General features: G+C 37.3%; 3 protein-coding genes across 5 annotated transcripts; 1 reads left to right on the plus strand and 2 right to left on the minus strand.

The window, feature by feature from the left end:
- Nucleotides 1-302: 302 nt before the first annotated feature.
- Nucleotides 303-7197, plus strand: LOC103846354 (chloroplastic group IIB intron splicing facilitator CRS2-B, chloroplastic). The gene is made up of 8 exons (XM_009123264.3): nucleotides 303-774; nucleotides 1038-1252; nucleotides 1333-1417; nucleotides 6294-6361; nucleotides 6452-6502; nucleotides 6586-6659; nucleotides 6741-6799; nucleotides 6888-7197. The coding sequence occupies exons 2-8, from the start codon at nucleotides 1061-1063 to the stop codon at nucleotides 7079-7081; spliced, it is 723 nt and encodes a 240-aa protein (XP_009121512.1). The 5' UTR covers nucleotides 303-774; nucleotides 1038-1060; the 3' UTR covers nucleotides 7082-7197.
- Nucleotides 7198-7301: 104 nt separating this feature from the next.
- On the minus strand, nucleotides 7302-8886 carry LOC103846353 (40S ribosomal protein S7-3). The gene is made up of 5 exons (XM_009123263.3): nucleotides 8660-8886; nucleotides 8134-8292; nucleotides 7934-8057; nucleotides 7665-7847; nucleotides 7302-7594 (listed from the first exon to the last, which is right to left on the minus strand). Exons 2-5 carry the CDS (start codon nucleotides 8280-8282, stop codon nucleotides 7478-7480), a joined length of 573 nt encoding a protein of 190 aa, XP_009121511.1. The 5' UTR covers nucleotides 8283-8292; nucleotides 8660-8886; the 3' UTR covers nucleotides 7302-7477.
- Nucleotides 8887-9687: 801 nt separating this feature from the next.
- LOC103846355 (caffeoylshikimate esterase) lies at nucleotides 9688-21653 on the minus strand. 3 transcript variants are annotated; one of them, XM_009123266.3, is made up of 9 exons: nucleotides 16947-21653; nucleotides 13468-13640; nucleotides 13257-13286; nucleotides 13053-13179; nucleotides 12818-12964; nucleotides 12613-12743; nucleotides 12382-12519; nucleotides 10177-10275; nucleotides 9688-10093 (listed from the first exon to the last, which is right to left on the minus strand). In XM_009123266.3, exons 1-9 carry the CDS (start codon nucleotides 17098-17100, stop codon nucleotides 9866-9868), a joined length of 1227 nt encoding a protein of 408 aa, XP_009121514.2. In that variant the 5' UTR covers nucleotides 17101-21653; the 3' UTR covers nucleotides 9688-9865. The 3 variants fall into 3 exon arrangements, 2 of the variants coding, with proteins under 2 accessions (XP_009121514.2, XP_018511012.1); XM_018655496.2 differs by lacking the exon at nucleotides 16947-21653 and having other exon boundaries at nucleotides 13468-13735; XR_004452776.1 differs by lacking the exons at nucleotides 9688-10093; nucleotides 10177-10275 and adding an exon at nucleotides 10750-10988 and having other exon boundaries at nucleotides 11054-12519.
- Nucleotides 21654-24489: the final 2836 nt, after the last annotated feature.

Here is a 24489-nt window from a genome sequence, read left to right on the forward strand (position 1 = left end):
TGTGATGATGCATCTTTTTTTTCTTTTAACATCTTAAATTTATTGATCAGTGTAACTCATTACATGAAACAGAAGATACATCAAACATGTGATGATGCATCTTTATATATTTTAACTGGAACGAAAATTCTGAAATGTAAATAAAAACTGTAAATAGCATTTTGTTTTACAAATTTTTTGTAAATCAGAAATTTATTTTCACGATCCTCGACTGATAACTTCATCTTTGACCAGAGGTTCATTGCCATCTGGGACACAGTCGGCTGCATGTAATTCAACCAAGAATGAATTGATTGGTGCAAAAATGTATATTATTTAGCAGAATATATAAGGTTGAAAAAAATGTAAAACGCTACAGAACAAAAAGAGAGGGAGAATAATTTTTTTTTAAAAAAGAAGAGAAAAGTAAAAAATGACGCAGTTAGACTATTTGGCAAGGGTGGATTTTCTGGTCTGGATTAGATTTTGGATGACGTTGGCCGCACCTGATAAGAGAAGACTACTAACTCACGTGCCGTGCAGAGAAGACCTTATAAAAAGCCTTTTATCATATTAGTGTGGGCTACGATTAGAAGGCCCAATCATTTATCATATTGGTGTGGGCTACGATTAGAAGGCCCATTAACTTATAATCCGACCATTTCTAACATCTTCGTCTCTCACCGGTCTCTCAAGCAGTTCATCTTTCTTTTATCTCATACCAAGGAAAAATCTCATTCATTTCTTTTTATTTTCGTAAGCCTGAAAGATTCGAAAACTCCAGAAGAATAAGAGGTTAGCAACTGTTGTCTTCTTACACTGAGAAACTATTAACTAATCTTAAGCAACCCTTAATCTCTGATTCTTCTTTTCGATTACACTTACTTTATATATGATTCTCGGTTGTTTTATGATTTCGAATTTCGGAAAACATGTTATATCTTCTTTGTAATATGTTCGATAATATTTCAAAACGAATGTAGTGTTTCTGAAAGTTTAATAAACCAAGACAATACATTTTGCTCACTTAAAGGTTAAATTTTTCATGATTTTTGCAGCATAGGTTAACTCTAACAGCTCCATGTTCTGCTCGGCGTATACACCAAGTTGCATTTACCATCTTCATGTCTACAAGCCCGTTTGTCGGAAACAGAGGTTTCGGGTTTGTTCATCTACTTCTAGCGAGAGTGATAGGTTCAAAGTAGAGTACACTCCGTGGCTTATCGTAGGATTGGGTAATCCAGGGAACAAGTATCAAGGAACAAGACACAATGTAATTAAAAAAAAATCATTTTTCTAAGTTAGATTGATTTAGATCTCTGCAATGATACAAGTTTTGTGTGTTGTTATCAGGTTGGTTTCGAGATGATTGATAAGTTGGCTAGAAAAGAAGGGGTTTTGATGAACACAATACAGTCCAAAGCTCTAATCGGAATAGGTATTTACTTCTCTTGCTTTGGGTTTGAATCATGAGAAAAGCTGATGATTATTGGGGGCTGTATTGGGCTATTGTATCTTGTATATGTTAATGTAAATGGGCTTAGGGCACACTTGTATATAAGGCAGTTGCCTCTCTTACGTAAGGAATAAGAAGAACATCTTGAACTACTGAAACCTTCTTGACATGGTATCAGAGCCTCAAATCTAAACTACAAGATTTGGCTCATCGATTCTGGCACTACTCGATCCGCTGCGAGTTGTGTTGTTTGACGTTTTTGGTTTGAGAAAATGGATACAAGCTCGGCCCTTACTACCTCTACTATGCCGACTCGTAGACGAACGATTTCACCCTATGACCTAACTGCGGGTGATAACCCAGGAACTCTCATCTCTAAGCCGTCGTTGCGAGGACCTAACTACGACGAGTGGTCCACCAACCTGCGACTAGCTTTGAAGGCGAGAAAGAAGTTTGGTTTTGCGGATGGAACTATCCCGCTACCGGATGAAGAATCAGTGGACTATGAGGATTGGATTGCCAATAATGCTCTTGTAGTCTCTTGGATGAAGTTGACGATTGATGAGAACATCGCAGCTTCTATGGCTCACATCGACGACTCCCATGAACTCTGGACACACATTCAGAAACGTTTTGGGGTCAAGAATGGGCAACGAGTGCAACGACTCAAAACAGAGTTGGCGAATTGTCGCCAAAAAGGAGTAGCTATAGAAGCATACTACGGAAAGCTTTCTCAACTGTGGAGGAGCTTGGCTGACTACCAGAAAGCCAAGACCATGGAAGAAGTTAGAAAAGAGCGTGAGGAAGACAAACTGCATCAGTTCCTCATGGGTCTTGATGAAACCTTGTACGGAGGAGTTAAATCATCTCTGTTGTCACGAGTGCCTCTACCTACGCTTGAAGAAGCGTACAACACGCTGATTCAAGATGAGGAATCAAAGCTTGTGGGTCGTCTGAATGAGGAGCGAACAGATGTGGCGAGCTTCGCAGTTCAGACAAACCCTCGGCCTTCTCGTTCCTCTACTGACACCAGAGGACCATATGAAAACAAAACATGCTCCAACTGCGGTAAAAAGGGGCATACTTCGGAGAATTGTTTCAGGTTGATAGGATACCCGGAATGGTATGAAGTCGAGAAACAAAAGAACAGAACTGGAGCTTCTCGTGGAAATAATGGTGCTGGTCGTGGCTCGACTTCGCAAGCGGCTGGTCGTGGGTCTGCTGGAACCGGTCGTGGGTCTGCTGCAGCGAATCATGTAGCAGTAGCCACCAACGTCTCATCCTCGCCTCTCACCTCTGCTGATCGAGTGGGGCTTACTGGGCTTAGTGATGATCAGTGGAAAACATTGGTTCATATGCTTAACGAAAGAAAAGCACCATCTACAGAGCCTCGATCAGGTAAAACTTCTGTTGAATCTTGGATTATTGACTCAGGTGCAACTAATCATATGACTGGAACTTGTGATTTCTTGGCTGATATTGGTGATATGGCTCCGGTTCTTATAAAACTCCCTGATGGTCGATTTACCACTTCGACTAAGCAAGGGCGTGTCCGATTGGGTCCTGCGCTAAGTCTGGAACAAGTTTTCTTTGTAGATGGATTGCACTGTCATCTAATTTCTGTTTCTCAGTTGACTCGGAACAGAGGTTGTGTTGCTCAGGTTACTGATAGACTTTGTATTCTTCAGGACCGCATTTCGAGGATGCTGATTGGTGTGGGTGAGCAGGAGAATGGGCTGTATTTTTTCAGAGGAATGGAAATGGCGGCAGCAATGCAGAGATCGAGTTCACTCTCGCCTGATGTGTGGCATACTCGTCTTGGACATCCCTCTTCTAAAGCTTTGAAGTTGTTTCAGTTTTCTGATTTTAGTACTTTTGATTCAAAGAAGTGCGAGATTTGTATTCGCGCAAAACAAACAAGAGATGTGTTTCCTTTGAGTATCAATAAGACGAGTTTTGCATTTGAATTGATTCACTGTGATCTTTGGGGTCCATATAGAACCACTGCTATCTGCGGATCTCGATATTTTCTCACTATTCTCGATGACTACTCACGAGCAGTGTGGATATATCTTTTACCATCAAAAACTGAAGCACCAAAACATCTCAGAAATTTTGTTGCTCTTGTTCAACGGCAGTTCTCGAGTCAAGTGAAAACAGTCAGGTCTGATAATGGATCAGAATTTATTTGTCTCTCAGATTTTTTCGCTGAGAAGGGTATCGTACACGAGACAAGCTGTGTGGGAACTCCTCAGCAAAACGGTCGAGTTGAACGGAAACATAGACACATTCTGAACACTGCACGTGCTCTTCGTTTCCAGGCTAATCTCCCAACGGAATTTTGGGGTTTTTGTGCACTCACTGCTGGTTATCTCATAAATCGTACACCAACACCACTGCTGCAAGGGAAAACACCTTTCGAGGTGATATACAACAGACCGCCACCTTTGGATCATCTTCGAGTGTTTGGCTGCGTCTGTTACGTACATAACCAAAAGCATGGTGGAGATAAATTTGAAAATCGCGGCAACAAGTCGATCTTTATTGGATATCCATTCGCCAAGAAGGGCTGGCGTGTCTACAACATCGAAACTGGACGTGTAACAGTCTCGCGAGATGTTGTTTTTCTTGAGACAGAATTTGGATTTTCATCTCTGCCTATCTCTGTTACACCTGCGGAGCCGCTCGAGCAGATAACTCCAGTTGACTCATTCGAGCCAGAGCATACGCTTACTGAAGTCGCATCGCCGATTAATCTCGACGCTTCTACTTCGTCAGGTGTTAATGTATCTGATTCGGCTGATAATCTTGAAGTATCCTCTCAGCCAATACTATCGTCTGTTGTTGATGCAGAAACAATATCGACAGATAGAAGGCAAGAAACAACAGTCATCACCGACCATGCGGCAGAACCTTCAGTTACTTCTCCAGCTGAAGTCATTTCTCTACCTGAACCAGAGCTTCTTGGTCGTGGTATGAGACAAAAGAAACAGCCTACTCGACTTGCTGATTATGTTACAAATCTGATACACGATCCACAACCCTCGACTACACCATATCCTTTGGATAACTATCTCTCTAGTGAGCAGTTTTCAGAGAATTATCAAGCTTTTCTGGGTATTATTATGTCTGCGGTTGAACCTCGGAGCTACGCAGAAGCAATATTGGATGAAAAGTGGCGCTTTGCAGTTACACACGAGATTGACTCGCTTGAGGATCAGGGTACTTGGACAGTTGAAGCACTTCCTCCTGGGAAGAAAGCACTTGGCTGCAAATGGGTATTTAAAATAAAATTTCGAGCTGATGGTACGATTGAGAGATACAAGGCTCGGTTGGTGGTTCTTGGAAATAATCAAACAGAAGGTATTGATTATAACGAGACTTTCGCTCCAGTTGCGAAGATGGTTACAGTACGAACTTTCCTACAGCAGGCAGCTTCTTTAAATTGGGAAGTTCACCAAATGGATGTTCATAACGCTTTTCTTCATGGAGATCTTGAAGAAGAAGTTTATATGCAGTTTCCTCCGGGTTTTCGTACGAATGACAAAACAAAAGTATGTCGCTTACGCAAGTCATTGTACGGTTTAAAACAAGCTCCTAGATGCTGGTTCGCTAAACTTGGAACTGCGTTGAAGGATTATGGGTTTGAGCAGAATCGGTCTGACTACTCCCTCTTCGTTTACACTGCTGCTGGCGTTCGGTTACATGTCTTAGTGTATGTTGATGATCTTATTGTTGCGGGCAACAACGTCACTGTTATCTCGAAGTTTAAACAGTATTTGAGCAAGCAGTTTCACATGAAAGACTTGGGTATCTTAAAGTATTTTCTGGGCATCGAGGTAGCTCGAAGTCCTATGGGTATCTACTTGTGCCAACGGAAGTATGCGGTTGATATCATTGCTGAGACTGGGTTACTTGGGGTCAAACCAGTCGCTTTCCCTCTAGAGCAAAATCATAAACTCGCTCGAGTCAAAGACAATGCAATCTCGGATCCTTCTAGGTATCGTCGACTAATAGGTCGACTCATTTATCTTGGGGTAACAAGACCAGAGTTATCATACGCCATACATATCTTGTCTCAATTCATGAATGATCCACAGGAAGAACATTGGACTGCGGCATTGCGAGTTGTGCGGTATCTCAAGAACAGTCCTGGCCAAGGTATTCTTTTACGGGCAGATACCGAACTGAAGCTGATAGGGTGGTGCGATTCGGACTGGGGAGGCTGTCCAATCACTCACAGATCACTGACCGGGTGGTTTATTCAGTTAGGAGGTTCGCCGGTGTCTTGGAAGACAAAGAAACATGATGTGGTTTCTCGATCGTCGGCGGAGGCTGAATACAGGGCAATGGCTGATACGGTGAGTGAAATTCTTTGGTTTCGGGAACTTCTGCCAGCGATGGGGATCCCATGTACAGAACCTACACTTCTGTACTCAGATAGCTTGTCGGCTATTAACTTGGCTGCTAATCCGGTGTATCATGCTCGGACTAAGCATGTGGGTAATGACTGTCACTTTATACGAGATGAGATCATACGAGGAAGGATTGCAACGAAACATGTTTCCACAAAGTCTCAACTTGCTGATATCATGACAAAAGCACTTGGCCGTCGTGAATTTGAAGCATTTCTTCTCAAGCTGGGTGTTTGTAATCTGCACACTCCATCTTGAGGGGGGGTATTGGGGGCTGTATTGGGCTATTGTATCTTGTATATGTTAATGTAAATGGGCTTAGGGCACACTTGTATATAAGGCAGTTGCCTCTCTTACGTAAGGAATAAGAAGAACATCTTGAACTACTGAAACCTTCTTGACAATGATGACTTCTTGGTTATATCTATCTCTGATCAGTACAGGTGCTATCGAAGAAGTACCTATCTTGTTGGCTAAACCTCAGACTTACATGAACTTCAGCGGCGAAGCGGTTTGTATTTGTTTATTCATCGCAACACTCTTATCATAACCTGCACGATCAAATTCTCATACGTGAACCTGTTGTGGTGTTCGTTTAAAGGTTGGATCTTTAGCTGCACATTATCAAGTACCATTGCGCCACATTTTGCTGGTAACGTTACTGACTTTTAGCTTCCTTAGAAAGCAGAACAATGTCTCTTGTTATGAAGCTTAATGTGGGTTTATTCCTCTTAGATATACGATGAGATGGCTTTACCAAATGGGGTTTTGAGACTTCAACCAAAAGGAGGTCAAGGCTATCACAACGGGTATGTATCTGCCTCTTGAACTGAACATCTAAGTGTCTCTCTCTGGTCTAGAAGCTGATGCTAGTTTTGTACTTGTTGCAGAGTAAAGAGTGTAATGGGGAATTTGGACGGTCGTAGAAACTTTCCTCGACTAAGCATAGGTACGGTTTTGGTTTGGTTCGGTTGAAACCCTAGAGTGTCCTTCGTTTCTTTCTAAAGCTTTCTGTGTTTTTTGTTGATTGTTGTCAGGCATTGGTCATCCACCTGGAAACATGGATATGAAAGCTTTTCTTCTTCAGAAGTTCAGTCCATCAGAACGGAAACAGATTGATGAAGCACTCGAGCAAGGGAGTGAAGCAGTGAAGACTCTTGTCCTCAGTGGGTTCAGTGAAGGAATCTCAAGGTTTAATCTTGTGCAGAAGTATAAATTCCACAAAGTATAAATGATAAAACTAACAGACGAGGGATACAGATTGGTTTAGCATTTTCATTTTGTTGTTAAACAGATGATTACAATACCAACAAATTAGTATTGTATATTGCTTTGTTTGCAACTGCAGATAGGAGTCTATATTATCTGAATTTAAGTTTAACATATCAAAAGAGTAAAACGTTATGTTATTGTTTCGTCCTTTCAATGTATGCAAGGTTGATGACTTATGGTACTTGAGAATGAAACTGAATTTTAAAGAAGGTTTCAAAATTGAAAAGCACAGAGATTAGTCTTTGTAAATAGAATATGAAAGATTGTGAACAAGGAACTGAATCAAAAGAGAGTTTCCTTCATAATCCTAAATAACACAAAACAGTATCCTTGTGATTCTTTCAGCATCTTCCTTTCAAGCTTCGACAGGGTACTCAAAAGTGACATCCTTTCCAGTAAGTTTACGGTACACACCAATCATAGTCTCCAGCTTGTACTCTGTGTTGTTCCTTTCCTTGGTATCCAAGTAGACCTGTAACCAGAATCAATTCGCTTAAGCTCAAAACAAGAATGACAATTACATCTCATAAAAGATACAATACCTTCATGATCTTGGAACCATCAAGACGGTAACGAGTACGTTTACCAACAATCTCAGCAGGGTAAGCAACATCCTCGAGCATAGCCTCATGAACAGAGGTAAGAGTCCTGTTGCGTGGCCTCTGGACAGCAGCACCCTTCTTGGGTGGACGCATGATCCTCCTTGTGGCAACAAAGATCACATCCTGCCAAAACAAAATGGCACAGAGTTTTAATAAGAAACATTTCAATATACTCCCTTTTGAAAAAAAGGAGAGAAAGTGTTTAATACCTTTCCACTAAACTTCTTCTCAAGCTCTCTAACGAGACGGGGATGAATCTTGCGGAAAGCTTTCCTTAGTCTGAATGGGACGTAGATCACAACAGCCTTGCGGTTTCCAGCGATGTCCATGTTACTGCACAATAAACAAATCAAAATTATATTCCTTTCAATGCAACTTAAGGAAGAAACATAAAAATGAAGGAACATACACAGCTTGGTTGATGTAGAGATCTTTCAAGTCACTCTTCAACTCCTGGTTGGTGTTCTCCAAATCAAACAGAGCCTGAGCAACTAGCTCATCGCACTCCGTTGTAGCAGCATTTTTGTCCTTCTTGATCTTGTTCTGAGCAGAGAACATCTTCGCAGATCTTTAATCATAACAAAAAAAAGGTAAATGCTTCAGATACATGAAGCTACTATAATCACAGCAAAGAATTTTAAGCTTCCAGATACTAAATTCAATTTTATTACAATACGTTACCAAACCAAAGTCGAATGATCTAGAGTATGAAATAAAGAGATTAGTTTTCTAAATGCTATAGTAATCAATCATCTACTAGAGCAAGTTTTGTATTGATAGTCTAATAGAGCTAAACAACAGCATTTTTTTTTTAAATAAACATCAACTACAAAAAGCTGAAATGCTAAAAAATTTGCACCATTTTATCTACGCTGAGAGTGAGCTATTATGAAGATTTAGTAGGGAGACGAAAGAGAAGGCATTTTGGGACGTACCGGATAAGCGAAAACGGAGGCGAGAAGGAAAGAAGAAAGAGGGTTGCGGCTTCTTCTTAGAAGACGAGCAGATTGGAGGTAAAGTCAGCTTTTAATCTTTAGGGTTTTCATGGTTGCCCTATCTTTGAAAGTGATCAGTTGGGCCGTTAAAAGGCTTTTGTCTAAGGGCCTGTTTATTCACTAAGGCTAACACCAAAGCAACAACAACGCTTGTTGTCTTTGTGGGATGAAGTAGTGGCTGCTTGCTTAAGTACATTTATTATTGATTTTTGTTTTACTGGAAGTGTAAAATTAAGATGTGAATTCAAAAATACATATATACCTTTTTTGGTCAATGCTAAATAAATCAGGAAATGATCAAATATTATTGATACTAATCTTTATTTTTTAGAGTAAAAGATAAATACCATTTTGGCGGAAAACATTTCTCCCACAGTGGATCGAATCTATGAGCACAATAGCGCTAATAGCATCTCCAACTCCACTCTATTTTTTACTCTAAAATAGAGTTTAGAGTAAAAAATGTTTCAATGTTACTCTATTTCTCACTCTATAATAGAGTAAAAAATAGGTTTACTCCAAATATAGAGTAATTTGTTTTTTTTTTGTTCATCACTCTATTTTTTACTTTATTTTAGAGTACCATTGGAGCAAATTCAAACTCTATTATAGAGTTACTCTATTTTAGAGTAAAAGATAGAGTAAGCCATTGGAGATGGTCTAACACTTGCGTTTTATATTGTTATTATTTTGCCATTTTGGGCTGATATATATGCAATTAAGGATATGTAAATCATAAAGCTTTTTATCAATAAAATAATTTCTTTAAACTCGGATTTATGCAAAGGTAGATTAGTCTTTGCTCCCCTAACTAAAATCAGGAAATGATCAAATAATATTGATATTAATTAACTTTAATTTTTTTTTTTGACATTTAGAGCTGATATAAATGGAATTCAGAATTTCAGATTATGGAAATTATAAAGCTAATTTTGATCATATGTTTGATTGTTTTCTAACCAAATATAGAAAGGTCACATCAAACTTGCAAAAACTAATAATAAACAAAAGAAAACAATTTCCTTAACTCAGGATTTATGCAAAATTAAATTATTCTTTGCTGCCCTAAGAAGTATTGCAAATAATGACCTTTTTATTACTGTTAATACAATGAAATACTTTTATGTAACTAAACAAAAAGTAACTTTATGATCCTTCAACTTGCAAGCTATGGTCGTCAAGCCAGGAGATAATATCGGACAAGACAAGGAGGATTACTTCGTCTGGTTCGCCTTCCAACAGAGAATGATAAGCATCTTTATACAGAACTATCTTCTTGTCTGAACTTTTGGCTTTCTCGTAAAGATCTCTGCTCACTGATGGGTCTGTCATTCTATCAGCCTCTCCGTGTAGAATCAGTATTGGCAAACACACCTACAAATATATCAAGAAAAAAAACATTATTATTCTGTGTTTATGTTGTCTTCAGTTTGTGGTTAATGTTATCTCTTTTTTACCTTGTGCAACTGCTGCTCAATCTCCTGAGTTGTTCGAAGCATTTCTACAGCAGTCCGTAGACGCGGCTTGTCGCAATAACAAATGACGTTGTATGGTGCCTACACAATTTAAAAAACAAGAAGTAGAGATGTCAAACAGGTTGGACCGTCCCGTCCCGTCCCGTCCCGCCGCGGGCTGAGCATCTCGCGGGTCGAAGCGGTCCCGTCCCGCGCGGGCTGCGGTCTAGAGAAAGCCGGCCCAGTCCCGTACCGCCTAATTGCACAGGCCCTTACAAGCCGTCCCGCGGGCTGGACGCAAAAAGAGTGCAGCATGACGTTTCTCGACGCTGCAGGCTGCTCCAGTGACCACTACATACATAATGAATGATATATGAACACATGACCTATCTACTATTGGAGCTTAACAAAATTTTACATATATTAGTCTTGTTCTGTATTTTTTTTTCAATCTACGAGAGCATCGTTAGAGCCACTGGCTACTTCAGCAACTCGTATATATGTTAATTACTAGCCATTCAATCTGTTTCTTCAGATAACTTTGAAGAACTATAGTTTGTTGTTTGATCGTGAGTATAAAAAATTAAGTCTCAACTAAAGTAAAATTTAGAGAAACACCAAATGGTCCAAATCATAGTATTCAAAACCAAAAATCATGCAACTTAAACAAGAAATCTGAAATTGTAATTGAATCAAAACACCAAATCAAGATAACATTTCAAACTTGCTCATCTACTCATCTTCATCTTCCCCATCAACAATGGACTCAAATGTTGGTAATTTCTCTTCTTCTCCATCACCATCTATTTCTTCATCTACAAATATCAGTGTACAAGTCAGTAATGTTACTCTTACTAAAATTATAATGTGAGTTATTTACCATGTACGTAAGATTCATATCCTTTGATCCAATTCCTAGTGCATATCAGAGCTTGCACATTTTCTAGGAGTAGACGACTCCTATATTTGTTTAGAACTCGCGATCCAATACTGAAGGAGGACTCCAAAGCCACTGTTGTGATTAGAATACTTAGCAGATCACATGCCATTGCAGCCAAGTCACCATACCGATGCGCATTATCTTTCCACCAATCGAGGATGTCCAAGCTCTGGAAATTAGTAATGTCCAAAGGTGGTTCTTCAAGATAAGCTTCTAGAGGTGTCTTTCCACTAACAATTCCACTGACTTTGCGAAATGCAAAGAAATCCTAAGAAAATTAAAAAAAAAATATCAGAGAGGAAAACAAAATTGGAGGCTGACGACAGAAGGAAAAAAAATTGAACAGAAAAAAAAAATGCTTGTGAAAGATAAACACACTTCTACTCGTGAAAAAAATGCTTGTGTGAAAAAAAAAATAAACAGAAGGAAAAAAATTGAAAACACTCACATTGTAGTTTCCAAACAGTCCCATTGATCCTGCCGCACAAGCTTTTTGCGGAACAGTGTCACGTGGCTCAGTGGAAGGTGAGTTATTCTTGGAGTTTTTGTCGTATGTCTCAAACAGAATACTGAGCTTGTCACGCAAATACTTCATCCCAATATTTGTCAAACTTCTCCTTCATCGGTCGCACCATGTATCTGACAATCTCATCTGCGCTTTCCTCATTTCTCCGAAGCCAATCATGGATCAAACAAAAGGTGGAAACTTGAGAGAAATAGAACAAGATGTACATGCATGTACCGCAGGAGAGCGCAGGAGCACCGTCGATGAAGAAACCATGACCGGAGCTGATGATCTTCTTCTTCAATGGAGAGTTCCTTCGCAAACTTCTTGTTATGTTTCCACGAAGCTTCACTGGAGGAGATAGAAGGCGAAGGGTAGACAGGAAGCATCATCGAAGAAGAAACCATGGCCGGAGCTCCATCTCGTGCGGTGGCGACTCCACTTTCACTCTCGCTCTCTCTTTTTTTTTCTTCAGGTGGCCGATCAAATGAAGAGAGAAGAAGCTGCGGGACATTAGGGTTAACCGCGGTCTTCTTCGGCCCATCCCGCACAGAGCCCATCCCGCGCAAGTCTATTCCCGCGAGGCCCGCGACATTGCGGGATGTCGGATCTTCGGCCCAAGCCCGTCCCGCCACAGGTTTAAACGGGCCTATCCCGCGGGCCAAGCCTTCTTTTGACATCTCTAACAAGAAGACCTGTTTGATAAAAATATCGATCTAACAAAAAAAAAGCGGTTATTATTTATTTATTTATTTATTTATACCAATTTTCTCTTAGTGACATCTCTAAAAGCTGCATCAGTTAAATCCTTTTGGGGAACCAGCTTGTGTTTCGGTAGAACACTAGATAAACCGATCAAAATATGTTTCAATACAGGTGGTGGAACCATATCCTCTGCAATCTAGAACGGATATATAGATATACTTAACTGTTAATGATATGATATTTCTTAATGAGAAATGCAAATAAGAAGAATGAAAAGCAAGTCTTTTACTTTGCACATGGGTGCTACCAAGACTGCACCGGTCCAAGCATTTGGTTGTTTGAAATGTATCTTGAGCGACACTGCTCCACCCATTGACTGCCCAAACAGAAAGCTAGGTAGAGAACTAAACTCAGGTTTCTCTACAAACCAAAATACAAAAAATCAAGATTAATATCAGAGTTTACCATTCCACAATGTGATTAAGAGTTTGTACCTTTGATGTTGGAGTAATGCTCAATGACATCTTCAACAAGAAGATCAAAGCTAGAAATATAGCCGTGCAAGCCTTCCGATAAACCAAACCCTGGATAATCCATAGCGAAAACTCCATATCCCGACAATGCCAATCTCCTTGCGATCCCTGCCGAAAAAGACGTGGGTGTAAGCAACCAAACAATGAGCTAAGTATTAGCCATTGGTTTTTAAAAAAAAGGAAGAAACAAACATGCCTTCGAAGAAAAACGTGCAAGTATCTCCATAACCATGACAGAAACAAACAAGAGCTCTGGGCCTAGAAGATTCAGGAAGCCAGCTTTTTGAGAAGATCTCAAATCCTCTCGAATTCACCTCATAAGACTACATTTTTCACAGCCAACATTATTAAAAAGTAATCAAGTTAACTTCTATTCATGTAGAAAACATATCTTTCTTACCTCCTTTGTCTTAATTCCATCTCCTGGTGTCTAAAACATCATGAGAACAAAAAACAAACAACGCTGTTAATCAAAAATCACCTAATAATTCAGACAAAATTAGCTGAAGTAGATTGAGTCTAACGTCTCAACCTTTTTTATATCTATTTCGATCGGGGAAGGACGATCAAAGATTCGACCGATTCAAATTTAATTTTATGTTTTTGTTTACCTTGATGAGGATATGATCGAGATTATGCTGAATATCTCTAAAGCAATCACGAACATGACGGCGAGCCGGAGCTTCGTCCATGTTAACATCTTTGAGTCGCCGGAGCTCCTCGTTGTCTAGCTCTGCCATCGAGCTCTTCCTCTGCCACACTGGTCTTCCCTTGTCTGCAAACCCTAAGGTAACACAATATATCCACGCAACAACACAAAATAAGTTCAAACAAAGAAAAAAAACTTTATTTTTTAAAACTAAGTCTCAAGTTCGTTAAAATATGGGCTTATTGGCTTAATAGCCATATTTCAGTGTGAAATTAGGTAAGTAGCACTGATTTTGACATAATTAAATGTTAGACTTCTTGGTCACATTTTCTCCGGTTCTGCCCCTTCATATAAACGGTTGCCAGTTACAATTCCTAAAATAAGCGACGTGGTGTTTTCCAGTGGAATATAAACACATACATACCGATACGCAGATGAGAGGCCAGTTGTATTTATCACATATGATAGAAAATTATGAAAGAAAATGAGTGGATAATAAGAATACGCGTTCTGTATATGGTAACGTAACGGAGAAACCAATTCAGAACATTTCTATTCTATATGACACAATAGTATATGTCACGATGTAAAGGTCAAATAGCATGGAAGTGTAAAACCTCAGTAAACACACAGAGGAATATATACTACACCCTATTAACTAATCACTAAACTTTACACAGAAATATGACCTTAATGTGAACCCCAATCTTCAAATGGCAAACCCAATATGCCAGAAACTAACCCTTTTTTAATCATCACTAAACCCTAAAAAGAAATATAAACCCTAAAAGGAAATATAAACCCTAACCCAATTATGAAACTAAAACTTTTCCATATTAATTAACTCTCTATCCAATCTTCAAATGGAGAACCCAATATGCCAGAAACTAGCCCCTCCTCAAGAATCACTAAAAAAAATCGTGTCTTCATCTGAAAAAAAATTAACTGTACAAAGGTAAAACGTATAATTCACTGAGAAAATGAGTGGATAATAAGAATACGCGTTCTGTATATGGTAACGTAACGGAGAAACCAATTCAGAACATTTCTATTCTATATGACACAATAGTATATGTCACGATGTAAAGGTCAAATAGCATGGAAGTGTAAAACCTCAGTAAACACACAGAGGAATATATACTACACCCTATTAACTAATCACTAAACTTTACACAGAAATATGACCTCAATGTGAACCCCAATCTTCAAATGGCAAACCCAATATGCCAGAAACTAACCCTTTTTTAATCATCACTAAACCCTAAAAGGAAATATAAACCCTAAAAGGAAATATAAACCCTAACCCAATTATGAAACTAAAACTTTTCCATATTAATTAACTCTCTATCCAATCTTCAAATGGAGAACCCAATATGCCAGAAACTAGCCCCTCCTCAAGAATCACTATACCCTATACAAAAATATAAACCCTCATCCTAAGTCACTTCAAATCTTTGATAAACTAAACCTATCAACTAATCACTAAACCCTACACAGAAATATAAACCCTAATCCAATGTCAACCCCAATCTTTTATAAATTAAACCTAAATTTTAAAATGTCAGTAAAATGCAATACCATTTTACATAAGGCATATAGAATAGAAAATGTGAAAATGTAGTTACAATCTAAAGATCATCTTAACACATTTCTCAAATGTTGATATGGCTATACTTTCATGAAATGTGGTTATGCTTGCCCAAATGTCAACCCAATCGTACATAACTAAACCCTATCAACTAATCATTAAACTCTACATGAAAATATAAATCCTAATCCAATATCCAATGTCAACCTCAATCTTTTTTAAACTAAATCAAAACCACTAATCACTAGACCCAACATGGAAATATAAATTCTAATCCAATGTTAATCATAATCTTTCATAAACTAAATCCAAATTTCGAAATGCCAGTAAGATGCATTTCCATTCTACATGAGCATATAGAATAGAAACGGTGTGAAACGATATAAGACAGTAAATATTGTTCAGATTTTGAAGTGTTTACAATTGAGGGAAAGGAAGTAATGCTTACACCAAATTTAAATTGATTGTATGGAAAGAAATTAAGATTGACGGCATTTAAAAAAAATAGGTGGAAGAGACAACATCATATGAATATCATTTCCATTCAATATCACATTGTATTATGTTTTATTTGATGTCATAATAAATTTTATTCCATTTATGTTCAACATATTATTTCTCTTTACAAAATCATATACACACTAATATAAAACACATTTAGGCACCGATACAAAACTAATATCAAGAGAACATGAAATAACAACGAACAAGATTGAACCCTCTTATGCATTCTTGACCACCTCAATCCAAAGGAAGTTGAAATATTTGTTAATCCGTCTTTCCAGTGAGTTCAAAACATGTCTCAACCAATCTACTTGGAAGGCCTAATTCGTCCATGCCAAACCTAAGGAACTAAGTAAGAGGGAAACATTGTTATAATAGAGTAATTCATTCTATTTTATATAGAAAATATTTTTTTTTATTTCAAACAATACGATTGTTGATAAAGAATGATAGCACATATGTTACAGATCATTCAATTCCATCTCAAGTAGAATAGGTTGTCAATTGATTCCATCTCAGATAGCATAGTTCGAACATATAGTTTTCCTATTCCATCTCAAATAAAATAAGCGTAAGAAATTTCACGCATACAAGTTGTATTATAGATGCTATTCCATACAACAAATTATATTACTATACTATTTATTATGTATTTCTCCTAAAATTCAAAATCAAGAACAATCGAGGAAATCAAAACCCTAAATCAATTGGTGAACTTCTACGCAAAAATCAGATCCGACATGCAATGGTACGAGGTTGTAGATTTACCAATTATAGTACTCTAATTCCGACAATAGCCCAAATAGAAAAGAAAAATAACAACATATGAAGAGATTTGAAGGTAAACACCTGAGAACTTAATGTAGTTCCAGAGATCTGAGAAGAATCAACGGTGTGAAGTAAAATAGGAACGGTTTGGTACTACTCGCCGCTGACACCCTAACGCTGTTGTGTGACAGACGATTTCAGATGAGAAGAAGAGGATACGCTTGCAAAGAATGAAGAAGAAGTCAACAATTCAATGTTAATCCGGTGGAGGTGATGATGTGCAACAAAGCGGTGTCGGAGAGCAATGAAAGGATACAAAGTTACTAAAGAATAAAAAAGAAAGATGTGAAGTCAGTAAAGCCACGTTATACTTTTTAGATATAATAATTAAGAATATTTTTTTTTTGTTTCAGGTTTCGCCGGTTGCAGAAAAGGGCAATATTGTATTAATTTATAAAGTTAACACCGTGTATAGAAATGTTAGGGAAAATGGTTATACAGTGAATTATACGTTTTTGTCTGGTTATACACCCCAATTCCCCTTAAAATATTATTAGTGATTGACGATGACAAATGCCTACCGTGTAAAGGACTGAAAAGGAAGAGCTTTGCTGATCTCAGAGCCATCAAAAACAATTTTCTAAAAAGAAATCCATCAAAATATTCTAGTTTTTTTATTATTAATAAAATAAAATCAAAACTGATATTTTCCAACTTGAAATTCGAAGAAATCATTAGAATTACGCAATTATTATTACATCAATGAGTTATGAGGTTCTTCTCTTTAATAATGCGTTCGTCGTGTGAACAAATACTGTCGGGACTATTATTTATTTGTCAAGTAGAGAGATTGATATTGGCTCCTCGCAAGATTCTGTGACGATATGCAAACGAGTCAGTGTCGTTTGATATACGACAATCATATTAATGCGATGCCAACTTTTGTATACTATAATGACTCACGTCACGTGCATTTTATTTAGTAGTTAGCATGAATTATTCAAACGAGTAGGAACTTGGAAGTTGGAACCTTCCTTATTTTCTTTTATATACAATATGTGATCTCAACAAACGAGATTTTTACATTTTTATACTCTTGGGAATTATTAAGAAGAATAAAAAAATTATTGTGTATTGAGAAATCATCGGCGGAATTCAAGCTTTATATTTTATGAATTAAGTATGATAATTTGATAAATGAGATTTAATATTGTAGTATATAAACCATAGCTTGAGATAATTTATTTACTAGGTTTTTATCGAGGCTCATAAACTTTGACAAATTATACTTTTGTATGTAGCTAGTAGCCATGTACGTAGGTTTTGTTTTTTTTTTTTGAAACAAGGGTTATTTCAGTTTTGTTTTTAGTATGTTTGATGTATTGTTTTGTGAAGCTTACAGGTTGCTAATATACATTGCTAATATATACTATATATAGTAGGAGTAACGTTCTGATGAATTCCGGACATTAATAATTTTCCCTAATTTTTTTCATTTGAAATCATGCGAAAGTTTAACACCATTATTGTCAGAGTAAGTTTGATATCAACTATCTATAAAGAAATGAAATCCCTTAGACTACAGCTTTAACTGGTAACATGCTAACATAGATGTTGCATTGGACTGGCAAAATAAAATCAACGAACTAGTTTGGTTGCTTCTCACTTTGAACCATAGTTAGCCAGCATACTTTACTTTTTGCTCAAATTGTTTACATGTTCCGCAAAATCAAGTCAATTCGTGGATGTTACATCAGTAACTTTGCTAGTTTCTTTGAGCCTACTCGGTGTTCCACCATCATTTTATGTTGCATCTTGGAGTTAAAACCCTCGCGGCAAGATGGGTTTAGTAAGCGTTGATATTTAGGTTATCCCAGCTGTTTGGTTTTAAATGTTTCTTAGGTTTTCTGACATATGTAATTTTTCTCTGTTAATCACTCAAGCTGGTAAAAAAAAAAAAAGTCATTCAAGCTAGTAAAGTCTTCAAGCCACCTAGGTGTTTATGAAACTATTTTATATACATTAGTTAAGGAAACCCCTGACTGATATCTAACGTATTTAAACTTCAACAACTGGTTAAGTATGATTATTTATAAAATCTGATATCACCACACGATATATGCCTTTATCTTTATTTCTGGAGAAAGTATAATCAATAAGTATATGCCCGTTTTGGCTTTATTCTTCCTTAGTAAAATGCGTAAATGGCTCGCATGTCGCACTTCCCACTGTCTATTCTTTCCCCAAAACAAACAAAACATCTCCCTCTCTCCCTCCACAGTTATATATATTTTTTTTTTTTTGGCTCAACTTCAACTTTGCATTAACCAATTCGTGGTAACGAGATTACAACCTCACAAGATTTCACCCCACATACAATATCGGGATCTAGTATCACCTAGGAACACTTAGAAGGATCCTAAGCTACCCGAATCAATCCGATATTGCATTTTTCACCACTCCGAGAACAAGTTCATTCCACTACTCGAAATGAACCGTCTCTTAAACCACTAAATTCTACCACTAAAAACCAGAATACAAAACATATCCTTAGCCTGCAGAAACCAATAATGAGAATTCTAAAAAACGCACATAGCAAATGGAGCTATTGATTGGACATTTAAGCTCAGCCATTGCTTCATCACCGGGAAGGTGCTTCTTCTCACGATTGAGAGAGGTATTCAATTAGAGCTCTTAGCAACTGGATTAGAGATCGAAAGAATTTGGCCGACCAGTTACTTCAACGCCAAACCAGCGCTTACTCCTCTCCATGTATCTGAAGGCTTCGGGACAGCGGTTTCGTAGCTGGGGAAAAACGGGTCGAGGTCCTGGCTCCATTAACGGACAGCTTTGAACCTGAACAGCAGAAGAAGAGGCACAGCTACCGGGTAAGACAATAATCGGTACTGCGCATACCATGCCTCTAATCATGATCACCAATGGCCTTCGAGCTCTCCCGCAGACCACTCGAGAAAGCAGAAGGACCGTCATGACTCGTCTTCGAGAACCGAAGAAACGACTTCTCCTAATCAGACGACTTCACGCCAATGTCGCAACACTGCTTGAACAGAGAAGAAGCACTTCCCTTCCTTTCTCCGACCAAACCATAGACGATTCTTTACGGTCTCCAGAAAGAAACAGTACACACTTCGCGAGAGAAAGTTCGGTGAACACACGTCCTCCGTACGAACCTCGGTGTGCCTCCAGAGAGAGACTCTGGAGTTCTCTTGAGCGGTAGAAGACATAGAGCATCTCACACGCCGAGATAGCTCCTATCGTCACCACATCCACCCCTTCGTTGCAGATCTGAAACAATGGCCGGCAAGGTGAGACCAGCCTCCAAATCCGCAGCCAAAGTGTCAAGCAAACAGTCACACGCCACCGCCTCTTCACTGGGAGCCGACGAGACCAAAGTAAAACGGCTCGAACTGAAACTCGACAGTAGAACCCTAAAAGCCGACCCAACCAGTGACCACCTCTTCTTCTCTCGACTCACTGCCGCTCCAGATCCGCCGTCGATATGTCCAGATCTTGCTCCGCCGCGGTCAGAACAACCACTAGCCACCGTTAAACTCACCAGAGACAGCAAGTATGTCGCCGAGAGATGGAATGGTACCAGAAAGGCAAAAGGAAAAGGAGAGGGAGAGTTGAAGGAGTAGCCTCCGACGCCGCTAGAGTAGCGGACGCCGGGGGAGGAGCCGCCGCGTTAGGGTTTCTTCAGGTCACGAGGGTTTCGAGGGAGAGAGAGGAGTTCCCTCCACAGTTATATTTTATATTTGCTATCTTCATAGTATTTATTTGTTACTTGTCTTCTTCTGTTTAAGGTTTTAGGTCGCACGTCTACTTGCGCTTATCGTCACATATCAACAGGGGGAAGTTATAGTGGGTGGTGGATATCGTTACTGGGTTCGTCCATGCACAAAGGCAGCAAAATCTTGTGAATGATATAAAATAAATAAACAAATTGACGCCTGAGAACATTGGTGTTATATTTTAGAGGACTCAGCCCTAATATATCCACATGACTTGGCCACTAAAACATATTCCTTCTGTGTCAAAATAATTTATGCTTTAGATTTTTTTTATTTCAAATGATACATGTTTTACATTTTTTAATATAAATCTAATGAGATATGACGATAAATTGTAAATCTTATAAATAATTGTTTATTAAATTTTGAGTAATTAAAATTTATGAAAAATACCTAATCACAAAATAATATATTTCTCCTCGGAATATTTTACTTTTTTCTTCATGTGGGACTTAGAATTAATTCCCGTTTATCTCCTTTTATCCATGTGGGATGGAAAGAAACGTTTGCATTCTATTATTATTGAATCTCGCATCTCTTTGTTTCATGTTTGGAAAGTTCTCCCATTTGCTCCCCCCCGGTCATTACCGAGTACACTTCCACAGTCCAACTGAACAAATTAGAAAAACTTTTGACTCGAAAGAACTCGACAAAAAGGAATTCATTGGTATTTCCGATACATGTCTACAAGCCTCCGGTGACCTTACTTTGCTTTAAGGTCAATAAACAAATCTACTTTACGCTTGGACTCCTGAATAGAATCTAAGGAAGAGGAAAGGAAAGAGTTTCCAGCCTCACTAAAGCAGCGGTGTGCTGGCCAGGCACCTAGACGACTGCGAGCACATACCTATAGATCTATGTCAACCAAAAGCAACCACTCTAGCAAGTCTACCAACCAGCACAGATCCTTCCAAGCAACTTCTAACTGCGCCAACTAGAAAACTTATCTGCTTTTCAATTCCACTACATGCATTTCATTCTTCGCACTGGTGGGTTTCCTGTTTTTATTTCGAATTTATTAGGTTCGTTTGAAAGGACCACTGAGGGAGATTCGCAATCTTTTCTTTTTCATCGCCGTGGTAATATCTTTGATACATATCAAATTCATCTACCTACTGGTCATCGCAGGGGCCTGCGAGGATACTTGCCTTCGTGGTTCGATTTCCTCTCACACCCCTTTAGCTGCCTGACTGTGCAACCGACTTGTCGAACAGAGACGAAAATCAGCCATAGTGATTCGGGAGTTTCGTGTGGAAGGGCTCTCGCTCAACGGATCAAAGGTACTTTTAGTTTTCTTTCTACCTTTCTTATTTTGACTTCATTTTCAAATATTTTATGCTCGACCATACTAACATGGGAAAGACCTAGCATTTCCTTCCTTTGAAGTGCATTTATCAGATCAGCTCCCAGAGTAACTAGAAAGAGGATGAAATGTCCACCTTCTTCATTCATGGCCTTTTTTGTTTCTTTGATTGATTCTCTCGAGAAGGAAAGAAAAAGGATGGGGGAGGAGGAATGGGGCCGGTGCCCTTCTTTTATGGCTGTCACTCCTAATTGTCAGCTGTGAGGAACTACCGCTCGGTCGGTGGAAAAGAAGCATCCGTCGACAAAAGGATCACCCTAAGATGATCATTTTATGGCTATTGAGAACAAATCAAACCAGATGGTTCTATTTCTCAATCTTTCGGACGTGCTCTTACAGAACCAAGGTCGAAACATTTTTTAAATATATGTAATAATTTTTAAATATATATTTTTGAAACGGAAAAAGTATATTGCAAATACTTATGATCCTAGGAAATAAGTATGAGTTATACTCCTTCTGTTTCATAATACGTGTCATCGTAACATTTTTTGCTTGTTACACAAAAAAATGTCGCTTTAAAATTTCAATGCAAATTATATTTATTTTCAGTTAAAAATTAGTTACGAACTGTATTGATTTTATAAAATTTTATTTATCTCAAATACTATTGATCAAATAAATATAATTAATAATAATTTAATTATATTTCAGTTACTTTTTTAATCTGTCTGAAAAATGAAAGTGATAATTATCGAGAACGGAGGGAGTGTACGGTTCTGGTTCGAATCTCGATCAGAGATTAAGAAATCATCGTTTATTAATCTATAATCCGACATAGCCAACGCATGATATTACTACCGCTCGCTGACATGGGCACGTTTTTGTGGAATCCATCAAAATTAAAATAGAAATTAACATCAGGTACATAAATAACAATAGGTCTCGGTCAAAATGTCAAACTTCACAAATGAGATTGCCACACAAGCATGCGTTTTAGGACCTGACTGGTTCAAACGCAGCGGTTGCGGTTGCGGTTGCGGGCGTTTGCGGATGCGGGTGGTTGCGGTTTTTAGCGGTTTTAAGAGATTTGTACGACTGGTTCTGCGGTTAAAAATTGGTGCGTTTGCGGGATACTTATGACTGGTTAACTACTAGATACAGCAGCGGTTAAATAATAAATTAACAATATTTACATTTTATATAATTATAAAAATATCAAAAATCATAATATTATAATAAATATATAAATTATATTTTCAAAGTTATAGTTTTAAATTTTTAAAATTATAGAAAATATTTTTATTTTAAAATTTTATAATATTAATTAAAATATCATAGATATATTTTAGTATTTTTATAATTTCATTTTAAAAAATTTATTGAATATTTTTATTTTTGTATTTATATGGTTTTTTAAAAAAAAGAAAAAAAAATTATCCTCCCGCAACCGCCCGCAACCGCAAACGCTAGCTGGAACCAGCTTTTGAATTTAAGAGGTTCGGAGCGGTTTGAAGCGATTTATAGCGGTTTGTATGATTGTTTCGAAACGCTGTCAACCGCTACCAACCGCAAAAGCTGCGTTTGCGGGTGGTAGCGGGGAAACCAATCAAGCTCTTAGTATACTTTAGTAAATAAAAGTAAAAAAAAAAGCAGAATCTACAAAATATATAAAGATTCCCTATAAAGATCTATATAAAAAAAGTAAACTCTTGCTAGACCCATGTGAATGTAGGTCTTTTTTGAATGTAGTGTTTTTGAATTATAGAAATCAAATGGTATGAGATCTGCCACAAACATGTCTTTTTAACAAAGGTTTTCAAATGTTACATTATCATTTAATGTTTCCATGGCTCAGATTGATATTGATTGATATTGAGAGTGATTGGTTGGGCTTTATCTCCATATTTTAGCTTTATTTATTTCTAAAACATTAAATTTTATCAATCATGTTGTAGCTTTATTTTTATTAGTCAAAGCCTACACTAAATTTCTATTAACTTTTACCAATCACGTTTTAGCTTTAGTCTAAAAGGTACAACAAAAAAAATAAAGCAAATTTTTTCTTATGTATTTTAGACAAAAAATCTAAATCACTGTTTTATACGCTGTAGCAACTGTAAAATGAAGAAATTATCTATAATATCAAATAAATTAGATAATCATAATAAAAACATTTATAAATATTTTTATTTAATTATAGGTGTTTCCAAAATTATTGAAATATTTTAAATACCATAAAATATTATTTACATATCACATTTTAAATAACAATAAGCTTTGATAATTTATAAAAATCATTAATATAAATTATTTTAGTTGGTAAAAAAATAATTATTTTATATAAACATTACATATTTGACTTTAAAATATCTACAACATATACCTTACAGCTACAATAAATTTAACTACAGCAAAAGTCACTGCAAAAAAATTTACAGTAATAACTTTACAGCTACAACCAACTTACTTAGAACATCTCCAACTCATTGCTATTTTCACCTCTATAATAGCATTTAGAGGTGAAATTGCTCCAATCCACTTCTATTTCTTTCTCTATAATAGAGATCTCTATTTTTTTCTCTATTTATAGAGGAAGAAATAACATTCCTCTATTTTTTTACTCTATATTTTGGAGATTACTATTTTAAGGAAATACATTGGAGCATATCTCACCTCTATTATAGAGTTCCCTTATTTTAGAGGTGAAAATAACAAAATACATTGGAGATAATCTTACAGCTAAACTTTTACAGCTAAATTTTTACAGCCACAGTCAAACCAATCCTCACCGTTACGTACTTCAAAATCGTGGTAATCTTTTACTGTGTAAATAAACAAACTGAATTTTACATCTAGTAATAGATTGTTTTTTTCCAAAAAAATACACAAGTAAAATGATGGAAAATAAAGATATTCCAATGCTAATAAAAAAGGTAGTGTATATTTTTTGGTCAACAGAAAAAGGTAGTAAATCAAGCAATAGATAGAAATAAAAGATAGATTAGT

The sequence above is a fragment of the Brassica rapa genome, chromosome A10 (genome assembly GCF_000309985.2).
Source record: "Brassica rapa cultivar Chiifu-401-42 chromosome A10, CAAS_Brap_v3.01, whole genome shotgun sequence".
Lineage (NCBI taxonomy): Eukaryota > Viridiplantae > Streptophyta > Magnoliopsida > Brassicales > Brassicaceae > Brassica > Brassica rapa.